Source organism: Rhinolophus sinicus, linkage group LG12 (genome assembly GCF_036562045.2).
Source record: "Rhinolophus sinicus isolate RSC01 linkage group LG12, ASM3656204v1, whole genome shotgun sequence".
NCBI classification, from domain to species: Eukaryota; Metazoa; Chordata; class Mammalia; order Chiroptera; family Rhinolophidae; genus Rhinolophus; species Rhinolophus sinicus.
The window spans coordinates 20,268,213-20,288,906 of record NC_133761.1 but is presented as its reverse complement, the minus strand read 5'-3'; the positions used below and the strand labels follow the sequence as shown (position 1 = coordinate 20,288,906).

At 30.8% G+C, this 20,694-nt stretch overlaps 1 protein-coding gene across 6 annotated transcripts in view; it reads right to left on the bottom strand.

Moving 5' to 3' along the window:
- CSMD3 (CUB and Sushi multiple domains 3) overlaps positions 1-20,694 on the bottom strand; it is a 1,090,811-nt gene that overhangs the window by 643,228 nt on the left and 426,889 nt on the right. For 3 of the 6 annotated variants that reach the window (XM_074316364.1, XM_074316366.1, XM_074316365.1), the window contains exon 7: positions 18,971-19,282. The exons of the other annotated variants lie outside the window; for them this stretch is intronic. In XM_074316364.1, the coding sequence (XP_074172465.1) occupies positions 18,971-19,282 (312 nt within the window). The remainder of the gene's footprint in view (positions 1-18,970; positions 19,283-20,694) is intronic. 6 annotated transcript variants of the gene reach the window in all.

Sequence of the window (20,694 nt, the reverse complement as noted above, 5' to 3'; positions counted from 1 at the left end):
TTTGCCCAATTCATTCAAATTATGGATATTTTATTGGTATTATTTTAATGATTTTTTCTTATTATAATATCTTCAAAAGTAGAAAGGTAGAGACAAGTTCTGATGGTTTACTGGAATATGTATATAGTTAAAAACTATACATACACACAATGGGATTTATAGATGATATAATACAAAATTGTACACCTGAAATCTATGTAATTTTACTAACAATTGTTACCCCAATAAATTTAATTTAAAAAACAACAACAAAAAAAACCTATACATACTACACATAAAAAAAGAGGAAAATGATCACTGGAGCAGGATTTAAAGATACCTAATTCTTAGCAATTATTAGTTGTGTGATTTTGGACAAGAATCTGCCTTTTTATCCTTGGTAGTGTCTCTTAAATTAAACTGCTCAGTCTCTACAGTTTTGAGATTCTTTAACTGTGACCTTTTATTTCCAGTGAAGGAATGATTATGCCTTTCTCAAGTTGTGCTTTTTGTTGTAAAAATTTTTTTCACACCCCACCCTATGGTAAGCTTAAGGTTTAGTTCTACTGGAGTAGTTAACTACTCTAAATTTAGTTTCTACTTGTAAATTTACCTGCTGTCCTAAAATTCCTTTTAAAAAAAAAATCGCATTTTGTATTTTAAAGCATAATTCTACATTTCCCCATCCAAAACATGAATTATTAATAAGAATTCTACCTCTACTTTTCTCTGCATTATAAGATTTCATTTTAAGTATTACAAGTGAGTCTAAAGATTTCATGGTAGTTTCAACACAAATCGGGGATTCTTAAAAATGAAAACAACATTGTGAACCCACAGCAGAAGCTTGAAGAGGAAAAGTCCAGAGCGTCAAAGAGCTCAGTTTTAAAATGTACTACTAGGAATACAGGATGCTGAACATTACACAGTGTGTGTGTGTGTGTGTGTGTGTGTGTGTGTGTGTATGTTTATAAAGGGCAAGTATATGTAACATGCTTATGTCTAAACTTGAATATTTGGTTGGGTGAGGTAAGGGAAATTGTAGCTAAGAAAGTGTCACCTCAGACCAAAAAGTTTTAAATAATTTCCTAGTTCTAAAGGGACTTAACCTTATCTATTTACTTATTTGTTTCTTTGTTTGTTTTTAAGCATTTGTCAATTTAAATTAAAGAAAAAATCTGTTTTTTTAAAGTAAAACGTATAATAATTGTAATATAGATGCAGAAGATGGAAAGCCAGGAGAATATCCATTTTAAGAGATAAAAAGGAGTGAATGGAAAATAATTCACAAAAAATTAAAATTTGTTAATCAGTAAACCCATACTTTATTTTTTTCATAATTTTAATATAAATGTATATCACTATGAATAAATTGAGACCATGAATATTGCAAATATCAATTACAAAACCCTGTTCTAAATCATGTATTAGTGAAACATTAAGTCTCAAGCATATGCCATAAATATATAAATATTACTATGTATTACAAAATATAAGAATTAAATATCAATATGCCATCAAGCAATTAGGATTTCTACACATCATATTAAACTTGTAAAATTGAACTGACCTTTTTAACAGTTGTATTTCAGTAATAAGCATGTAAAATGTATTTTATCATAAATTAAAATATGTTGTGGTCTTTCATACAGGTTAAGAAAACATTAAAAGACAGTGTGTGTTTGTGTCAATTCCCTCCACTGTACTGTGAGTTTCTCAAAGTCTGGAACAGTATTTTAGTCATGTGATACTTGTATGAATGTATGATTGAATTAATAAATGCAATATTATAAATTCTGTTTTATTTAACTAATGGTGTCTTTTTGTCAGGATTTCCTTCACTAATCGTAGGTTAGGAAGGGAGGAAGTGATAAAAGAATGAATGTTCAAAATGAAGCAGGTTCACAAGTAAAGCTATTTTTAAATACATAAAATCTATATATGTTCTTACAATTTTAAATAAAATTCATTAAATGTACGACATGTAGACATGCACAAAAATCCATTTCCTTTATTTTCTTCTGCTTTTCACATAGTAAACAATTTTTATTTTATTTTTATTTATTTTTTTAGCTTAATGGAAATATCTTAAAAGTCTGGGATAGTTTTATTTATTGTGGCATTATGTATTAAATGTTATCAAAACATCCTAAAATGCCCTCCATTTTCTACATAGATTATATTCTAACACAATAATAAAGAGAAAATAAATGCAATATGCTGTTTATTATCTTAATCTTCCAAATTTGTAGTATTTATTTTGACAATAGCTTGCGAGTGAAAGTAGCTGCAATATAAATCTGTGACTAAATCAGATAACTTCTGAAAAAGAAAATAATTTCTTTTAGAAAGTAAATCATTTGTATCTTATTGATTGTTTTTGGTTTATTTTTGCTTCATTTTAACTTTTCAAATGTACAATAATGCTTTTCTCTTTTTCTCTACTGTATTTGACATGATACCTGTTTGTATAATTCTTACTTTTTATTTCAAATTAATTATGATTTTTCCTTATCTTTTTACTCAGTATATAAACTATACTAATAAGAATATAATTTCCTTTACTTTTCGTTTTATTAAAACTAGTGTGTGTGTAAGTGTGTGTTTGAATTTGAGAATATGCCACATCTCACTATTGTCAGTTGATTCATTTACATAGGTACTAAGAAATGTAATCAATTACTGACTCACTGATTAGGAATTGTATTACAGGTCAAGATGATGTAAAACCCAGTGTTTTATTTGTGACATTTTCCTCACTGGACTAGGAGTTGGGAGATTGCATTCTAGTACTGTAAGAAAATGTGACACATTATTGAACTTCTTTATTTGTTTCTAAGAGATTCACTCATTTTACCCTTCACTATTTAGGCATAAAATTTTGAACTAAAGAAAGAAGGATCGACAAATATAATTAGAATTCTCAATTCTACCTCAAAGATTAAAATGTGTTCAGAAATTACAGAACGATTTAACTGTGTTAAGAGGGTAAGGTTTTGTTTGTTTGTTTGTTTTTTGGTCTTTTTTTTTTTTCTTTTTCATTTGTTTTTCTAAAAATAAATTGTGGCTCCATGTTATGAGCCTCAGAACATTAACATTTAACACTTTTTGTCTACATCCTGTACTGGAAGAGCACAGTACTTCTTTAGAACATAATTATTATGGAGGCTGGCATTTGGTGACTACTTTGTATTATCCTTAGAAAAGAAAGACCAAGAAATTATACTGACATCAGAGTAAAAGCTAGCTGTTATTCCTAGGGTGTCAGCTTTATCATCTTTCATATAAAGTTTATCACTAGATACAAATTTCTGAGAAAATAACACTTGCTTTATAAATGTTTCAAAAGAAGAGAAATAATACTGACCACCATTTGATGAGAAAAGTTGTGGTACAACTAATGTTCAAAAGTATTAAAAAATTCATTTGTATAGACTTACATATTAGGGATATGCTGGACCCAAAATATATTAAAATTTAAAAGGATGCAATTAGAACAATTAAATTTAGCAAAAAAATGTATACATTTTAAGAGATGTTATCTATGTATTACTTTTCGAAGTTGAATTGAATTACAGTAGCAATATGTAGCATGACATTCGCTCAAAAGATGGTGGTAAATAAATGTTAGCATCATTCATTGTATTACAATTTTAATACAGTTTTTATTTTTTTCCTTTCTTAAAGTGTGACTACAATTTTGGGCACAATCTGTATATTCAATTTTATAATTAAAATCTAATATATTGTCCCTTTTAAAAATCACTAAAGATAAGCAACATGGTTCAGACACTCCAATATTTTTCTAAGTCCTAAGTTCTATTTATGCCACCATGATAATTTGTGGCTAGTATTTATTCCTACATATTGAATATATAAATATAAAATTTAAATACTTGTATAAAATTTATGTGATGCCCAATAAATAGTTGAATAAAAAAGTACAATTATATATTGTACCACCATGCTTAAATTCTATAATGAATTCCAGGAATCAGAACATGGCAAAAGTTCAGTAAATGTTAGTTATTTTAATTACTGTTATTACCAGTTATAATTTTTAAGATCTAAGGCCATTCAAAAGACATTGTAATTGATGATGCAATATACTCAATTTTTAAAAATTATTTTCTGTTATGACTTTTTCACTGGGTACGGATGGTAGACAAATTAAATCATCTACTTCCCCAGATTTCTAACTTAAAATTTATTTTTTAAATAAAGTTAGAAACCTCTCCAAATCCTTTGACCAAAAAGTAATTTTAGTATAAATTTATGGAAACATCCTTTAATATGTAATATTAGTTTTTAATGAAAATATGTGTAGTTCAGCATATTTTAAGGTGAACATGAAACAGGCCCGTTTTCATGTTTATAAAAGAAGATTATAGGGCTACAAGGCCTCAAAGTTGTAACAAAATCAGCTTAGACCCTAAATATTTGGAATCTTACTTTTCAGCAACTTCAAATTAAGAAACAAATGTAAAACTTTTGCTTAGAAAACTGAACAGAGTGGCAAGTATGAAAAGGAGACACCATATTTTATAAAATCAATTTGTTAATTTTCACAGGCCTTCTAGATTGAATTAATTTTGTTCCTTTTTATTTAAGAGAAAGCGGATGGACTAAATAAGTGGCAGAAAATCACACAACTAGTATTTGGATAAAGACTCTAAAATTTGTATGGGGGTTTCTTTCCTCCCAGAAATGAAACAATTTCAGGAATTCATAACACTTATGTAGATACCAGCAGATGCACCGGCAATGCTTTGCGTAACAGGTCTTACAGCTATAGTGAGCTGTAAAATGTCAGGATGGAAAATGTGGGATTTTTACATTCTCTTTATGGATTCTTACAATCAGCACAATAAAATTACTGCATGGAAAGAGTTACTATAGGTACAGTTCACAAATAGTTTTAACAATTTTATGACTACCTCAGCCTTTAATTTAATGAAGGTTTAATACTAATTTCCTGGCAGTTTCAAATGAGAAATTTGATTATCTTTAGTCCTATAGTTAAATATGAAAATCCCCTCCATTCACTTTCTTGGACCCTTTTTTAGTTTTGATAGATCATATTCTTTACAGAAATAATTTTCTGTCCTCTTTCTATAAATTAATTTTACCAGATAATTTCACTATAAAATGTAACATGACAAATTATAACTTTTCTTTTTTTTCTTTTGGATGCTTAGGATTGCCCTTGGTTTCACATGGATGCCTTAGGGAACATGAAGATTAGGCAAAACCTCTGAAATGATCTCAACAACAATAATGTACCTGTAATTTTTATTTTTAAAAATTACTATTCAAAATAAATGAACTAATTTTATGTCACATATTTGTTTTACATTCAACATCAGAGACCACATTTGCAATGTCTTTTAATATGAGACTAATCGGGAAAGAAGCAACTGCTTGAATAAGAGTGAAGATAGTTGATGAAGATCATCAGACTGAAGATGATTGAATATATTCTACTACATATTTCAATAGTACAGTGAATAATTGTAAGTAAAAAATCCAGAAAAAATATTATTGTTTTAATGCATGACAATTTCCTCATGTCTTCTGATTTCAGATTATTCTAGTTTATCCAAGTTCTTCAATAGAAGTCTTGGCATTATTATCTGGGTTCTATTTAAAATACACATGCATAAATGGGCTCTGGTAGTTATATATGCTGCAGGGTTCTACCGCTAAGTTCATGGCGATTGAAGACCGCAAAGCACCTGTCCTAACGCGCGTGTGTTTTCTATTGCCCGTATGCCTTTCCAGATCAATTCTCCTCCTTGATCTCTGTACAGAAGGTTCATCTGAATAGGCTATAATCCTGCTGCACAAACTGTGGCATTGTGCAAGCAGCACGGGCATCACCTAGGGGCTTGTTTGAAAGGCAGACAATGAAACCCCATCCCAGGCCTATTGAATTAGAATTAATGGTTTAACAAGATCCCCAGGTGATTCTTATAAACATTTAAACTTTGAGGCATTAGACCAGGGGTGTCCAAACTTTTTCCAATGGTTTTCACCGAGGGCCATATGCGGTAAAATACACAAACAGCTAGGCCACTCACTCTAGGTGAAGTACGTATTGCCTCACCTGGTTTATTTAAGTAAACTAAATATATTTTTGGAATTTGCTGCGGGCCAATTAACAATGGATCGCAGGCTGCTTTTGGCCTGCAGGCTGCAGTTTGGACATCCCTGCATTAGACTATCAACAGACCCCTTATCTTCTGAAGAATTCCAGAAAGAGGATAAAGAGTGGGAGGAAAAATCAGGTTTATTCCACAGAGGTCCTCATCCTTATGTTTATTAGTGTTAACTAAGACCATTAACTGAAGGTAACTAGTCCTCTCATGCCAGCCACTGTACATATCTCTGTTCAACATCTCTCTCCTCTCATCCCAAAAGGGTTGGGAAGAGTGACAGCTTAGCTGGGTAATAACCTAGGTTATAAGATGATCCCTTGTGTTTCCTTTGCATCCACTCATTTAGAAATAATCCTTTTGTAAGTAAACCTCCCTTGAATTAGCCCTAGTTCTTTTGTTTCGCAATGGACTCTGATGGATATATCACTGGTACATAGAAACTATTAGCGATTTGATTTTTCAGGTACTACATTAAACAATATATCTTATTTTGTCTATAACCACTCTTATACTTCAAAAGGTACGTCTAAGTAAAAAATGTGGGTGTTTATTGTTTGTCATTCTAAGATTGGTGGCTTACTACTTATACCAGGGAATGTTTTGAAATTCTAGATTACATATCTATGCTCTTCTCTAGCAATTGCGAAGCATAGAGAATTCACAAGGATAAAGTTGATAACAAGGAAGTTAAGTAGTTGGCTGTACTGAAGTAGGAGAATAACTGAATTAAGTGTAAAACAGGCAAGAAAAGAATATGGCACTAATAGGAACCTGAAATGAACTGAATATTACACATTACTTCTGTAGAACTTATACATGAAATCAATATGAATAATAGTTAATAGAGCGATAAATATTAGCCACTTCCATTATTCTCTATCAACAGGGCATTAAACTATATATTTTATTTCTGAAGAAATCAACTACCTCAGAAATTTAAAACTCTGTGCTAAAGGTTTTCTTATTTTGTTCACATCTTTACCTTATGAGATTTTTATGTAACTGCAACATGTTTTGATGTGAACAACAAGGGTCAGTCTCATTTACTATGTCTAAAGTATATATACCTATGCCTACTGTCTATTTAAAATGGGATTATTTCCCTCCTTTCTATAGATGCAAAATAGAGAAGGGCTAAAGTAGATTGCCCAAGGTCATACATGTTAGTAAACCATTTTCATTCATTGACTCTGAAAGTTCAATCCTAGCGTCTATACTACCACCTGACTGTGAATAACAACATTCCACATATTCAATTGCCAAGTGAATATCCTGGAAAACCACAAATATATAGATGGGATTAGTATAGCCTATCCTCATTTCTTTTGTAATGCAAAGGTAATAATGTTAAAAATAGCGAATAATGTAATAATGTAAAACAATGTTAACGATATCTAACTTTAAGCATGATTTACTTTAGTATGAAGGAGAATCAGATCCATTAACTGAATTTAATATTGAATAAAAACAGTGATTATTTACTGACAGTGCCAAGTTTAATCCCATGGCTTGAAGCCTCTTACTACTTTATTTTAAAACTGTGAACAGATAAAATGAAAAAGGTGTAGCAAAAGCCAACTGCAATATGAAATTCAATCATCATATAGTCTTTAGCAAAATCATCTTTGGCTGTAATCCTTTCCAATGCGAAAGTTCAGGAGACTTGATGAACTTTTTTTCTCCTTTATGTAAGCCTACTAAATGAAAAAGAAAAAAAAAGAAAAAAAATTTCTAACCTCTCTGGGCTCTGGATAAAATCAATCTAAGATTTCTGTCACTTTAATCCCATTTATTATTGTGAGGAAATGTCACTTGAAGAATATTTTAAACAAAGAAAAGTCAAGCATCAACACTAAAAAGCAATAATCTATGATTTAGAATATAAATGGTGTAATTATGAAACGAAAAACATTCTATGCAATACACCCCAAACCTAACACCATGCTGTTCTGCCATATATGAAGGCTCACTACTCCTAAAACTTTAAAGCTTAATTGTATGATTTCATTCTGTGCACAGCAGGGCAACCATATGCTCTAGAAACTACATGCAAGGGAAGCAGCTTGTTGCAAAAGTGGGTGAAAATGCCCTAAAATAATTCTGAAGAAGATAAAAACGTCTCTAACATAGGACCATTTTTTTCATACTCCAAAAGGCAGAGGAGTCTGCCTTGGCAATAGCTTTGAGCACAAATAGAAAGTCTAGCCCCTTCAAAATATTTTAAAAAGGGAAAAAAATTAAAAGTCAAAAATGTCAGATTCACTGTGACCATCTGATTTCAAAGGTGACATAATTAATTCTGGTAACTATTTGGGGAAATCAGTTACACACAAAACCAATTTCCTTTCTGATCTTTAAAGTTAAGCTTTCCCTTTGATTCACAGCAGTCCCTGTTTTTCGTCCCTTTTTAATAAAAGATGAGAAACAGTATGTTAATATAATGAACATGCTACCGAGATATCTGATTAATAATTACTGGTGAGCATAATGATGGGGTTGAAAATCTAAAACAACTGGCATTTATGAAATAAGACCATTGTTATAAGATGATGATTCCAGTGAATGTGAAAAGACGTATGCGTCCCAAGATCTATTCAAATAAAAACAAAAGCATTGGGGCATCAGAAGTTCTTAACACCTTTAAAGGAAAACTCAAAAGCATGGCTTGAGGGGTAGCATTGGATAAAAATGTTAAAATGGTTACTTGCAGATTTGCCATTTGTGAAAAAAAAAATTTTCATTGCTTAATATTGTCATAACAGTCCTCAGGCACTCATAGTATTTCTGTGTAATACCTTTAGAAATGCATAAATCCGTTAACAAGTAAATTCTGATACTTTGTTTTCTGTCTTCTCCTTAAAAGCAACTTACTGAAAAAAATGTAGACAAACTAGAAATAAAAAATATATTTACTGTTATGAATGACAGTTTTGACAATTGCACAAAGGTGATGAAATGTGGTCAGAAAATATAAAATGAGGATGATCTTCAGTAAATAATTATGTAAATAATAAACTGGTACATTTTAGGACATGGATTTTTGAATGGCTACAAGTATAAGCACTTTACAAAATTTCCCACAAAATAATATAATTAGAAAAAAGGCAAGAGAACTACGAAAAAAAAAAAGGTGAGATATTTATAAAGCACACACTACTCAATATTTATATGGAGTACACACACCTAAATGTTAATTCCCTGTTATTTATGTATTTACTTTACCAATATCAAAGTTCCTACATAAAAAAAAATAATAAGTAATTTAATAACTGAAAGTATCTTATAAGAATCATATGGAACCAGATAATGTTTTAAAAGATATAAATTCTCCATTCAGTTAATATTAATGCTGAACGTGCATGAACATCAATACATCAGTTAGTCTCATACAGAAGGACATGGAAATTCAATCAAGCAGGCAAATGAAATTTCATTATTTATATAAAATCGAAAATAATGCTTAATTATTTGGTCATATTTTTTATTTGGCAATTAATTTTTCTATCCTTCTTTTCACTATATTTTGCTTCCATCTATCAGTTGCTTAGCCTTTCAGAGATTTGAAGCATGGTAAGTAAAAGGAAACTAAAGCCTTAAGTTTTTTCAGGTATTGGATAATACTTTTAAAGAATAATTTCAAGGTATAGAATTTGGGGTAAAAATTAAGTAATAAATGAGTTAAAACTTGACTTGGGAACTTCATCAATTATTCACATATCCATTGATCTTTTCAATAAAATCATAACTAAAGCAATCAGCTCATTCTTAAGGGTTGACAGAATAAATTATTATCATTAAGGTGGATCCAGAAATTCCATAGGCCTTAAGGTATGCCTTCCATTCATGAATTTCTCACCTTTCAAGTCATTCTTATAGAATTAAAGTTTAGCTTTAGTATACTGTCTGAGGTAGTTTGTCAACATTGTGATTATTCTGGTGGAGAACAAGACCTCGTGGAGGGTGGACAGCGAACAGTTACTTTCGATGCCATGTTTCCCCGAAAATAAGCCCCAGTTAAGATTATCAGCCAGACGGACGCATTTAGTATGTTATGACGATGTTCCAGAACAAGATGACATGACTGTATTTGAATAAATGTAGATTGTAGCACATGAGAAAATAAGACATCCCCAGAAAATACGCCCTAATGGAGCAAAAATTAATATAAGACCTGGTCTTATTTTCAGGGAAACATGGTATGCACTGCTCTCTCTGCATGTTAATCCCTCATTTAAGTTCTTGCTCTCCCGTGTATCAGCATAACTTATAACCTTGTTAGAAAGGCAGAATTTCAGATCCCACCCCAATCCCAAAGTCAGCATCTGCCTTTGAGCAAGACTGGTAGGTGATCAGAGTTCACATTTGAAGTTTGAGAGAAACATAATGTAAGACTGCAAGTCCCTATCAAGTATTCACTGCACCTCTATCTTACCAGTGTGTCTGCTTGCTTCTATTTACTTGTCATTTCTTTAATTTATTGCCAAAATGACCCCTTAAAACAAGTTACATTAGATAATATCACTTCCCTACCAAAGCCCAACAATGGTTTCCAATCTCATTTAGATGAAAATGAAGCCCTTTTTTGAGACCTCGGAGCCCACCTACACGGTCTGGTTCCTGCTGGCTTCCCACCTCATTAACCAGTCTCCTTCTTATTTATCCACTGAGCTCCAGGCACACTGGGCTTTTTCTCAAGCAAAACTGAAGCTTTTCCTAGCTCCTGGTTTATCTGTCTGATATGCTTTCCCCTCTCATCTTAGCATGGATATCTGTTTCCTGTTAAGTCTCAGTTTAAATTTGAACTCCTCAAAGAAACCTTTTCTGACTATTCAAACTAAGGTAATCACCCACATATCGCATAACCTGTTTTAATTTCTGCACATCTCTTGCTACCATTAGGTAATTACCTGTTTATTTTCTTGTTATCTTTTTCTCCCCACATTAATATAAACTCAACAGAGCAAGGTCTACTTAGTTTTGTTCAATGTTGTCTACTCAAGAACTGGAAGAAAGCCTGGCATATAAGTACTCAAGGAATCCTGGCTGAAGAAATAAATAAGGAAGGGAAGGGAAGAGAAGGGAAAAAGGATAAAAGAAGGGGGAAAAGATCCAGGATGAAAGAAAGGAAAGAAAAACAAGGACTGAAAAAAGAAAATAAAGAAAGAGAAAGGGCAGGGAGGGAAGGAAGGAAGGAAGGAAGGAAGGAAGGAAGGAAGGAAGGAAGGAAAGAAAGAAAGAAAGAAAGAAAGAAAGAAAGAAAGAAAGAAAGAAAGAAAGAAAGAAAGAAAGAAAGAAAGAAAGAAAGAAAGAAAGAAAGAAAGAAAGAGGAAGCCTATCATCTTAGATACTACCTAAAAGATAAGCTAAAGTTAGATGCTCAAATGGAGAGTTTTGGGAATTTTAGGCATATATTAGGGGTGCCAAAAAAATGTATACAAGTGGACACTTTGGTCAATGTTGCTCAAGCAGTAGTTCACTGTAATCAGAAGTATCTGGATGCTGATGGGAACCACTTTGAGCATTTCTTGTAATTGCAGAAGTCAAACATGAGTTGTATTCATCTTTTGTTATTGTTCTATATTGAATATTACAATTTTAATATTTTTTTCCTTTCTTAAAATGTGTGTGTGTGTGTGTGTGTGTGTGTGTATATATATATATATATATATATATATATATATATATATATATATATATATATATATTGGCACCGTCTGTATATAGATAGGCACTGGGCCTTGGGAGAAACGTGTATATGGCTGAGTTCCCATTTACTGGGATAAGGGCAGTGCCAACCTCTACTTTCTTGAAGGTAGTGTTGGCCCCTTCACTTATCATTGGCTCTTCAATTAGATAACCATAAAGATAAATCCATATCAACTCAAACATCAAGGGACAACAGACGATGGTAAGTACATTCATTAATATACAGTATCTCTGAATAGATTCACGGACACTTAGGATTAGAAGGGACACTAGCAATCATATTATTGCAACACTCTTTGATGCTTAAATTCTTTAGACATACCCAATATGTCCCTCAAGCTATGGTTGAATATCTTATTAGTGATTTAGGAACTTCTTGCTTCTTGAAGCACACAATCTATATTTGAACCAAACTCAATGTGAGAAGAGTATTTATAATAAATAATTTGTCTCTTCCTGTGGTTCCATACACTACATTCTACAACCTATGACAGAACAGGTTTGATCTCTCTTACATAAAACATCATACAAGTATGTTTGAGGACAGCTGTAACTCATCCCCACTCACTTATCATACTCATTTTGCAGTAATTTTTCTCTTAGAATTGACCAATATTTTTTCTGTAGTCTCATCGCTACTTTTCCTTTGAAAACAGAGAGCATATCTTACACTTCTTTTGAAGCTGTCACATGCTTAACACAGATATATGTTCAGTAAAACCCTGATACTTAATGGACATACATCAGTATCCATAAAGTAACTATCCATCAATTAACTTCCATATTGTGATATTGCTTATGAAGATTAAAAACTAAAATAACATACTTTGGATTTACAAACTTATACTCTATAAATGCCTTAATAGAATCTTTGAAAACACTATTAATTACCTGCAAACTGTTGAAAATATTAAAATATATTCTACATGTAGCCAAATAGCCTATTAGTGAAAGGCACATATTAGATACCCAAGAACTGTTACATCCACACAGGAGTTTTTGCCATTGTCACAGTCTAGATTTTCGATCAAAGTTGTTACAAATCATACAATTTTACTTCTGAAATAAACTGGAAATTTAGTGTAGATATGTATCTGATATTTGGCCATTTTCCTTTTTTTGTGAAGCAATGAAAATGTTCAGATGAGCTTACTTGAAAAAAAAATACTGCTTATGATAAAACTAAAAAAAAAACCACACACACAAAAACTCTTGCTTTTGTTTTAAAATCGCTGACCTAAAATGAATAGTCCTATGCTGAATTAACAACTCTTACCTTAAGGTTGAAAACAATAAAAAGTTCTATTTAAAAACTGATGATTAAAACAGATTTTCTTTTAAGTTGCCATTGGGGGGGGGGGGTTTCTACATCATGCTCAATTTCAGTTAAACATAATTTCATGTTATTTCATAAACTAAACTAAAACCCAGCATAACCCTATTGACATCATCATTAACTATTAAACGTACTACAAATAACTGACTACACTATGTCAAAACAAGCAGCAGCAATGGCAATAAATGCTCATAACACATGCCTGATTCTACAGATGTTACAAGATGTTATATCATTTAAATTAAATTTCCACTAAAAAGAATAAGATAGTTTATATATATGTACATATACATACATGTATGTGTATATATGTATATGTATGTATACACACACACACACACACACACACAGGTGTCTGTGTGTATAAACTTGTCCAGAAGAATATATCTACATTTTGTACTTGAAAACAGCAACTACTAAGATTGCTCATTAACGACTGCCAAACTTGTTCATATATTAAAAAAAAAAAAAAAATTGCATCATACCACAATATACAGGAAAAGCAATGTTAAAATAAATTATGTGGAGAGAAGCACATTTTAATGATTATTTTAAAAGTGGTATGACTATAAACGTCTTGAGGAGGACAACCGAATTGTGCTTATCATCTATATCACTTCAACCTTAATACCACTTACACAATGCATACATCCGACTATCGATTTGAAATAAAGGAAAAAATGAATACTGGTCTAGCAATATGAAGATTCAATTTTCATATAGCCTCTGCCAGACTGTAATTTCTTCTGTAACATAATGGTGATATACTAGACGATCTGAAAGATTCCTTCTCATTCTAAAATATATCATTCTAGAAATATAGGGCACTTTACTTATAATATTTAAATCAAATTTTTACATAGGTCCTGCTTTTTTAAATCAAGTAAGTTGAAATATCTTAGGGCTATAATATTGAACTATAGGATTTAGGGATTATTGAAAAGGCATTTTATGTAAATATTAATAATTTTGAAAGAGATTTTATAATTAAGGCAACAAACTATTCTGATGAAATTTAAAATATCATTAGATATTATGTTAGGTAATTTTAAGTATCTGGATATTTTTCAAACTAAAATCAATTGTTTTTAAGTTAATTTATATGAATGTAAATCTTCCTTTAAGCATAGCTGAGCACTTCATACATTTTGTTACAGACTCATCACATTTCTAGGCAGCACTAGTATATACTCAAAGCATTTTCTATGTATGTTAGTGATAGAAAAACAGTTTTCTTTAATTCATCTTTTAAGAATAGTTTAAATATCCTCTGTGTAGCTTTCTTTCACTTTTATATTTACAGGTAGTCAGTTCCTCTACGTTATTTCAATAACATTTCAAAAATACTAGGACAGTGTTTCTCATAAGAAGTTTATAATTACTTTTTAAGTTACATATTAGACTACTGGATGGCATAGCCTGCATTGTTCAATTTTATACCCCTATTATCCAATTCAATGTCATGCACATAGCAAGAGTTAAAACATGTTCGGTAAAGACTAATAAAATAATAATCAATACTTGTTGAACACAAGTCAGTGGCTATGCTGCATTTTTCACACAACTATCTATGAGACAGATCATCTCAGTTACTAAGAACTTGGGGCTTTCAGAGTTGAAGTTTTTGCTCAAGATCATACAGCTAACAAATGGCAGAGTGTAGACTCACTCTAGTATTCTAACCTCAAAACTAACCAGTAATGGCGGGCAATTGGTTTTATCTTTAAATTGGGATAAAATATCTAACATTTTTGTACTTCCACCCAATTATGTGTTTAATCTGTACAATAACCCTAAAGTTATATGTACTTTGATACTATTTTACACATATGGAAATTGAGCTCCAATAATTCATGTGACCTGCACAGGGTCTCACTCATAGTAGGTGACAGAAGTAGACTAAAGTCCAATCAATCAAAACTGAATTCTCATTCTGAGGACTACTGGACAGAAATACAGGAAACTGTGGTGTGGTTGTTAAAACATAGTTTAAAGAAGATCTAAGCCAATATTATTTATTAATATTCTAATTTCTCTTTTACTTCTTTTTATTTCATTGACAAAAGACTCTTTCTAAATGGTGAAAACTGCTTTTTTTTACTCAGAACAAGTAGAAGGCAACAACAACAAAATTAAGATAATTTAAATTAAATTAGTGACATTTTAAACTTAACACAACAGAAAAATTAATTGGAGTAGTGCCCTGTAATTAAAATACTTTTGATAAATATTCCAAATTTTTTCAGATTATTCATTAATTGCACAACTGTCATTTATAATAAAGGAACTAGTTATAGTGATTTACAATTTAATATAATAGATTTTGAATCCACACACACAGAAGTATCAAGTACCGAATACTATAGCAATTTCAGTGTCTTGGTTTTCTTTGTGTTCATAGTGATATTGATATAAACTATAAGTACTTTATTTGCCTCAGGTTATTAAGAATAAATTAGGAATCAGGAGTAATAAAAAAAAATCATGAAGTGAAATTTTAATTGCAATGTGAATAGAGAAAAATGATTAAAAATGCTAAATTATCACACGGCAAAAAACTAGACTCGTAGATAACAAATGAACATATGCTACTGCAATCTAGCATATATAAGATTTAGATAGTAATTAATTTCAGCAAAATAACATTCTTTTTATTACATCAATATTTATTTGTATGAAATGTATTGACTTTATAGTTTTCCTGTGTTTACCTATGCATTCCACTTGGTTTTATAAATGTATAAGGGCTATAGGCAAAGCATTTATATCTGGCTTTATGTTGTAAATTTTGAAGGGGTAATATAATAAAAGCAATATATTACTGTAGGCTAATGAGAATATTGTTACCTTTAAAAGGGATAAAAAACACTTTTTTTATAACTTTGAAAACATGAAGTAGTTATCTTTAATTCTCAGATATTGAGATTTGATTGAGATTTGATATGTGGTTATATTGAAGTGTAATTATTAGCCTTTAAGTAATTTAGGTGAATTCTCTAGCAAATGAACTTGTAAATATTTCTTCATTAGTTTAGCAAAGATTATCTAAATATGTCTACGAGTCAGAAGCTGTTCCAGGCATTGGGAATGAAGCATGAACAAGAACATCCACTCCTTACCTCACAGAACAACATTTACAGGACAAGTCATAGGGCTGGTGACTACAAATACAGGAAAGTACAGGGGACGATGATGAGTTATAACAGGAAAACCTAATCTTCTCCAAGGTGACAATTGAAGCTAACCCTTGGAAAGGGAATTAGAATGATCTGTTTGAAGGGAAGAAGAATAGTTTATGAGAATGGTTTGTGGTAGAAAAGAATACGGTGCGTTTGACAAACTAAAGGAAACTCTGTTTCACCAAAAAAATAGTGACTGTCAAGAGTCACATCAGATAAATGTGGAGATATGGGCAAAAGCCAGATCATGAAGGTTACTATGGGTCATAACTAAGCCTTGATTTTATTTCTAAGGTCATTATTTCCCATAGAAGAGAGGACAGTGCTCAGTAGGAATTTCAGGCATGTTGGTTAAGCTGGAATTATCATTAAAAATAATACTGCTTTGAGGTCAGCCAATTCCAATTTGGAAATCTGGCTCTGCTAAGAGTCAAATTTTTAAAGATATTTAATGTCTGAAAATATAGCTATATATTGAATGTTTTTAAAGCATTAATAGACAGGATACTAGGTTTCCTTTATTTCCAATATTGATGGTATTTTTTGCCCCAAATATTAATAGTTTGTGTCTGAAATATAATAGATAACTAGCCAACTGACATCACTGAAATAGTAGTAAGTTATTGAAAAAAGTCAGAAGGACCAATTTTAATTAAAATAGATTTGACAAAGGTATAATTTAAATCACTGAAAAAAATGAATATAACATTCAAAATGTTTTCTATAACAATAATTTAAATATAAGTAACTGAAGTATATATATTTTCAAAGTAGATGGCACCACTGAATATTATATTTGAAACACTATTTTAGAAAGAATATAGGGGAAAGGTGAAACAGGTATTAGCTTTTATATCATTGGGAGATTGTGACAACAATTGAGAGAATTTGAGCACTAATTTGTAATTTACTAAGAAAGTAACCTTAATTTACTTGAATGTACTTCAAAGTTTTAGCTTGATTAATGTTCAAATCATTTAATGATTGATTACTATTTAATCTCTTTTCAATCGTAACTATTTTTGCCTAGTTCCACAAAATACTAATCTGTAACCACAGAGTTTCTCACATCTCTTGATGACAAATTTTGGCTAAAACAATGTTTGTATTATAAGTCGATCTCTATAATAAACTTATATTCAAAAATTACCTTCCTTCTATTCAACAGGTGATAAAGAGATTATAGAGAAGTTTGTCAATATTAGTTCATGCAGTTTTCCAAAGAAAGTAAAAACAACTAAGCAGAAGGATTTATTTTCTTAATAAACATTTTAATAATATTTACACATTTTTATATCTATATACTAAGAAAAACCATCAACTCGACTAAGCAAATCATAAATTTTATCATGGTCTCTATATTTCTATGAGTGGAAATATTTATGATAGGAAAATGAATAAAAAAGCGAGGTGGTATTGACTTAATCCTTTAAAGGAGACTATTACATGGAAATAATTCATTTTATAATTCTTGTTAAAGATAATTAAAGAAGTACTTTCAGTATGAATTGTGATGGAAATTAGTTTCTGAGATATTTTTTATATGATTTTCAATCAACTTATGGAAAGATGCCTTGATATTTCTTAGTGGGTGCTAAGCACTGAATTTTTTTTATCACTTATATCATTGTCTGTATAACACATGCCTAACCACACCACATAGACCAGAGCCAGTTTAGAGAATATATGATAATGAGTTGGAAACAGAGTTGGAGTAGATATTGTGTATTTGAAATAAGTTCAATTAATTAATATTTTCACTGATGCATATATTGATATAAATGAAATCCATTTATTTTTTGACACTACATTGATTCTTCCTAAACTGCTCAGGAAAACTGCTATGAAGAAACAGAAAAATATACTTGCTACACTTCTTAATTCTGTGAAAGTTAGGTAGGCTTGTATTAATTAACTAGAAAATTACCAATATATGATTTGTCTTTGTGGTATTTTTTTTCTCTAAAATTAAATCAAGAAGTTAAGCACCATTTAAATTTGGAGCCAAAATATCAATAAATAGCTGTTACCTTTTCAAAATGAGAGATCTCAGTACAATCATATGGGTCAGGCAATAGGTAATTTAGAAATAAAAGAGTAAGCTATGTAAAACAATCACCACACATAATGTTACCATTTTTCCCAAATTATCTATTTTCTCAATCATTAATTAGCATTCATATAACATAAAAATCTCATGCAAATGCTGAAAAATACTAAATAGGATAAGTCATCAATATGTAAATATGTGCACTTATTAATAGAAACTGGCTGTTTTATTTCAATGTTATCTCAATATCATAATTGATATGTAACAAGCAATAAGTATTTAGTACTTGTTCCTCCTAACCCATTTATGCATTCTTTTCTCTCTACTTTTACCCCCACCCTCCCTTCACATTACCATTGCACTTTGTTTTTATTTTCATTTCTGAGCCTTCAAATTATTCAGGTTTTGGTTGTACTGTCTATATTTTTCAGCTACTACTTTGAACACTTTCTTTAGCTTCCTCCATCTTGGCTGTCTTTCAGTTTATTCTCTAATTAGAATCATTACCAAAACATAGCTTTGGCTGTAACTAAATGGGCACAAGTAAAATAACATCCAATACCTCTATGAGTAACAACTGCAAGCTCTTTAGTTCTTTCTATCTGTTCAGCATTTCTTGGTCTTCTCCTTGTACTTTGTGTATCTGCTTGATGAGGAGAGAGCCCGTCCTTGGACGTGTTGGGGTCCAGACCTGAATTTCTGAGATTCGTAACTTGCACTCGCTGTTCCTCAGAAAGTCTATGGATGGTGACAGCTGTAACACTGGATACAGTAACATCTGCAGATGTGCTAGCAACAGCAATTGCACCAGTGGCAGTCCTGTTATTCTCCTCTAACTCACCAGTGGAGGTAGTGTGGGTCAATGTAGAAGAACCTGTGGGACACAGTAGCACTAGATGCTAACTTTTTCTTTTAAATGTTGTTTATTTTTTCTGATAAGTTTAATAAATCATATTCCCTTCCATAACCTTAAGGACAATCAACATAAAGAGGTAAAACACAAACATGCCACTAAAATTTGAAGTACCCAGATCTGATGGTTGGTTTCTATCAATCAACCAATGAATAGATATTACACACAAATACACCACGTTTTAACTGTAACACATTGGGAGGGAAAAGGTGAAATACTAAACCCTTTAAGAAGCTCCAAATCAATCTTACTTGTTATTTATCGACATATGAATTTTAACAACAAATGTCTGGGAAGTGACATGTTTTGACAAAATGGGTAACTATGTAACCACAGTTTTCTCAAAAGAATGCTTTGAATAGACTGTGCCATATCTCTTCAAGAATTCTTGGAAAAATATCAAAATTTTCTATCTTAAGACAAGCAACTGAAGAAAGGAGAATTTAAAATCAAAGCCAAAATGAAAACAAAATGATTTAAAAAAAATGAAACTCTGAAATAACTGCTCTATGTAAGTGTCTATCTTAATTTCATTTGTCAGAAAGCAGCCAACATGATAACATATTCAATGTCATGAGTTATATATACTTTAGAATTTCGTGGGTTGTTTTGGAAGTTGAGTAACATTTTTTTTCTCTATTCTAAAGTAAATTTTGAGAGTAACAATTTTCAACTAATTAGAATTAAACAAATTATTTTATTTAGAAATGATTGAAAATTAACTATTACAATGGAACATTTATTAGTACAAAACAAGTTTAAAATGGTTGAGAATTTCCAAAAATCTCATAAGCATTCACAATATATATCTTTCAAAAATGTTAACCTTAGTTTAAACCTAAGTTTTCACTATAATTTAAAATGTTTTTTAAAGGTGCCATATTACTTTCTTTCTTTCTTTTTTTTTTTAATCCTTTCACTTAAATTTTTTGAAAGATTTTCCTTGGAAGTACATAATTGTTTCATAATGAAAAAATAACCTTATAATACGGGCATAAAACTGAATGAAGATATAATTAAAAGAACCTTAACAGCTAAAATGCTTTCCAAGAAAAAATAAATAAATTTTGGAGGTATAGGTAATAATTATGAATAATAGTCAGGTCCTAGTTAGAAAACTTCTGAACATTTTTAAAAGCCAATGAGTGGTCTATGCTTTCATGTATTTGCCTTCTCAATAAACTGCATTTCAAACTTCTCTCCACAATCTAGATATTTTGAACAAAAAATACACAGAGATATTTTAACCAGTCAGCAAGATGAAAATAGCTATACTGCTTAATGTGGTTTTAACATGTTCTGCCTTTTTTTGTCCCTTTTGTAGGCAGTTGATTAGTACGCCAAATAATTCTGGTTTCTACTTTAAATTCAAA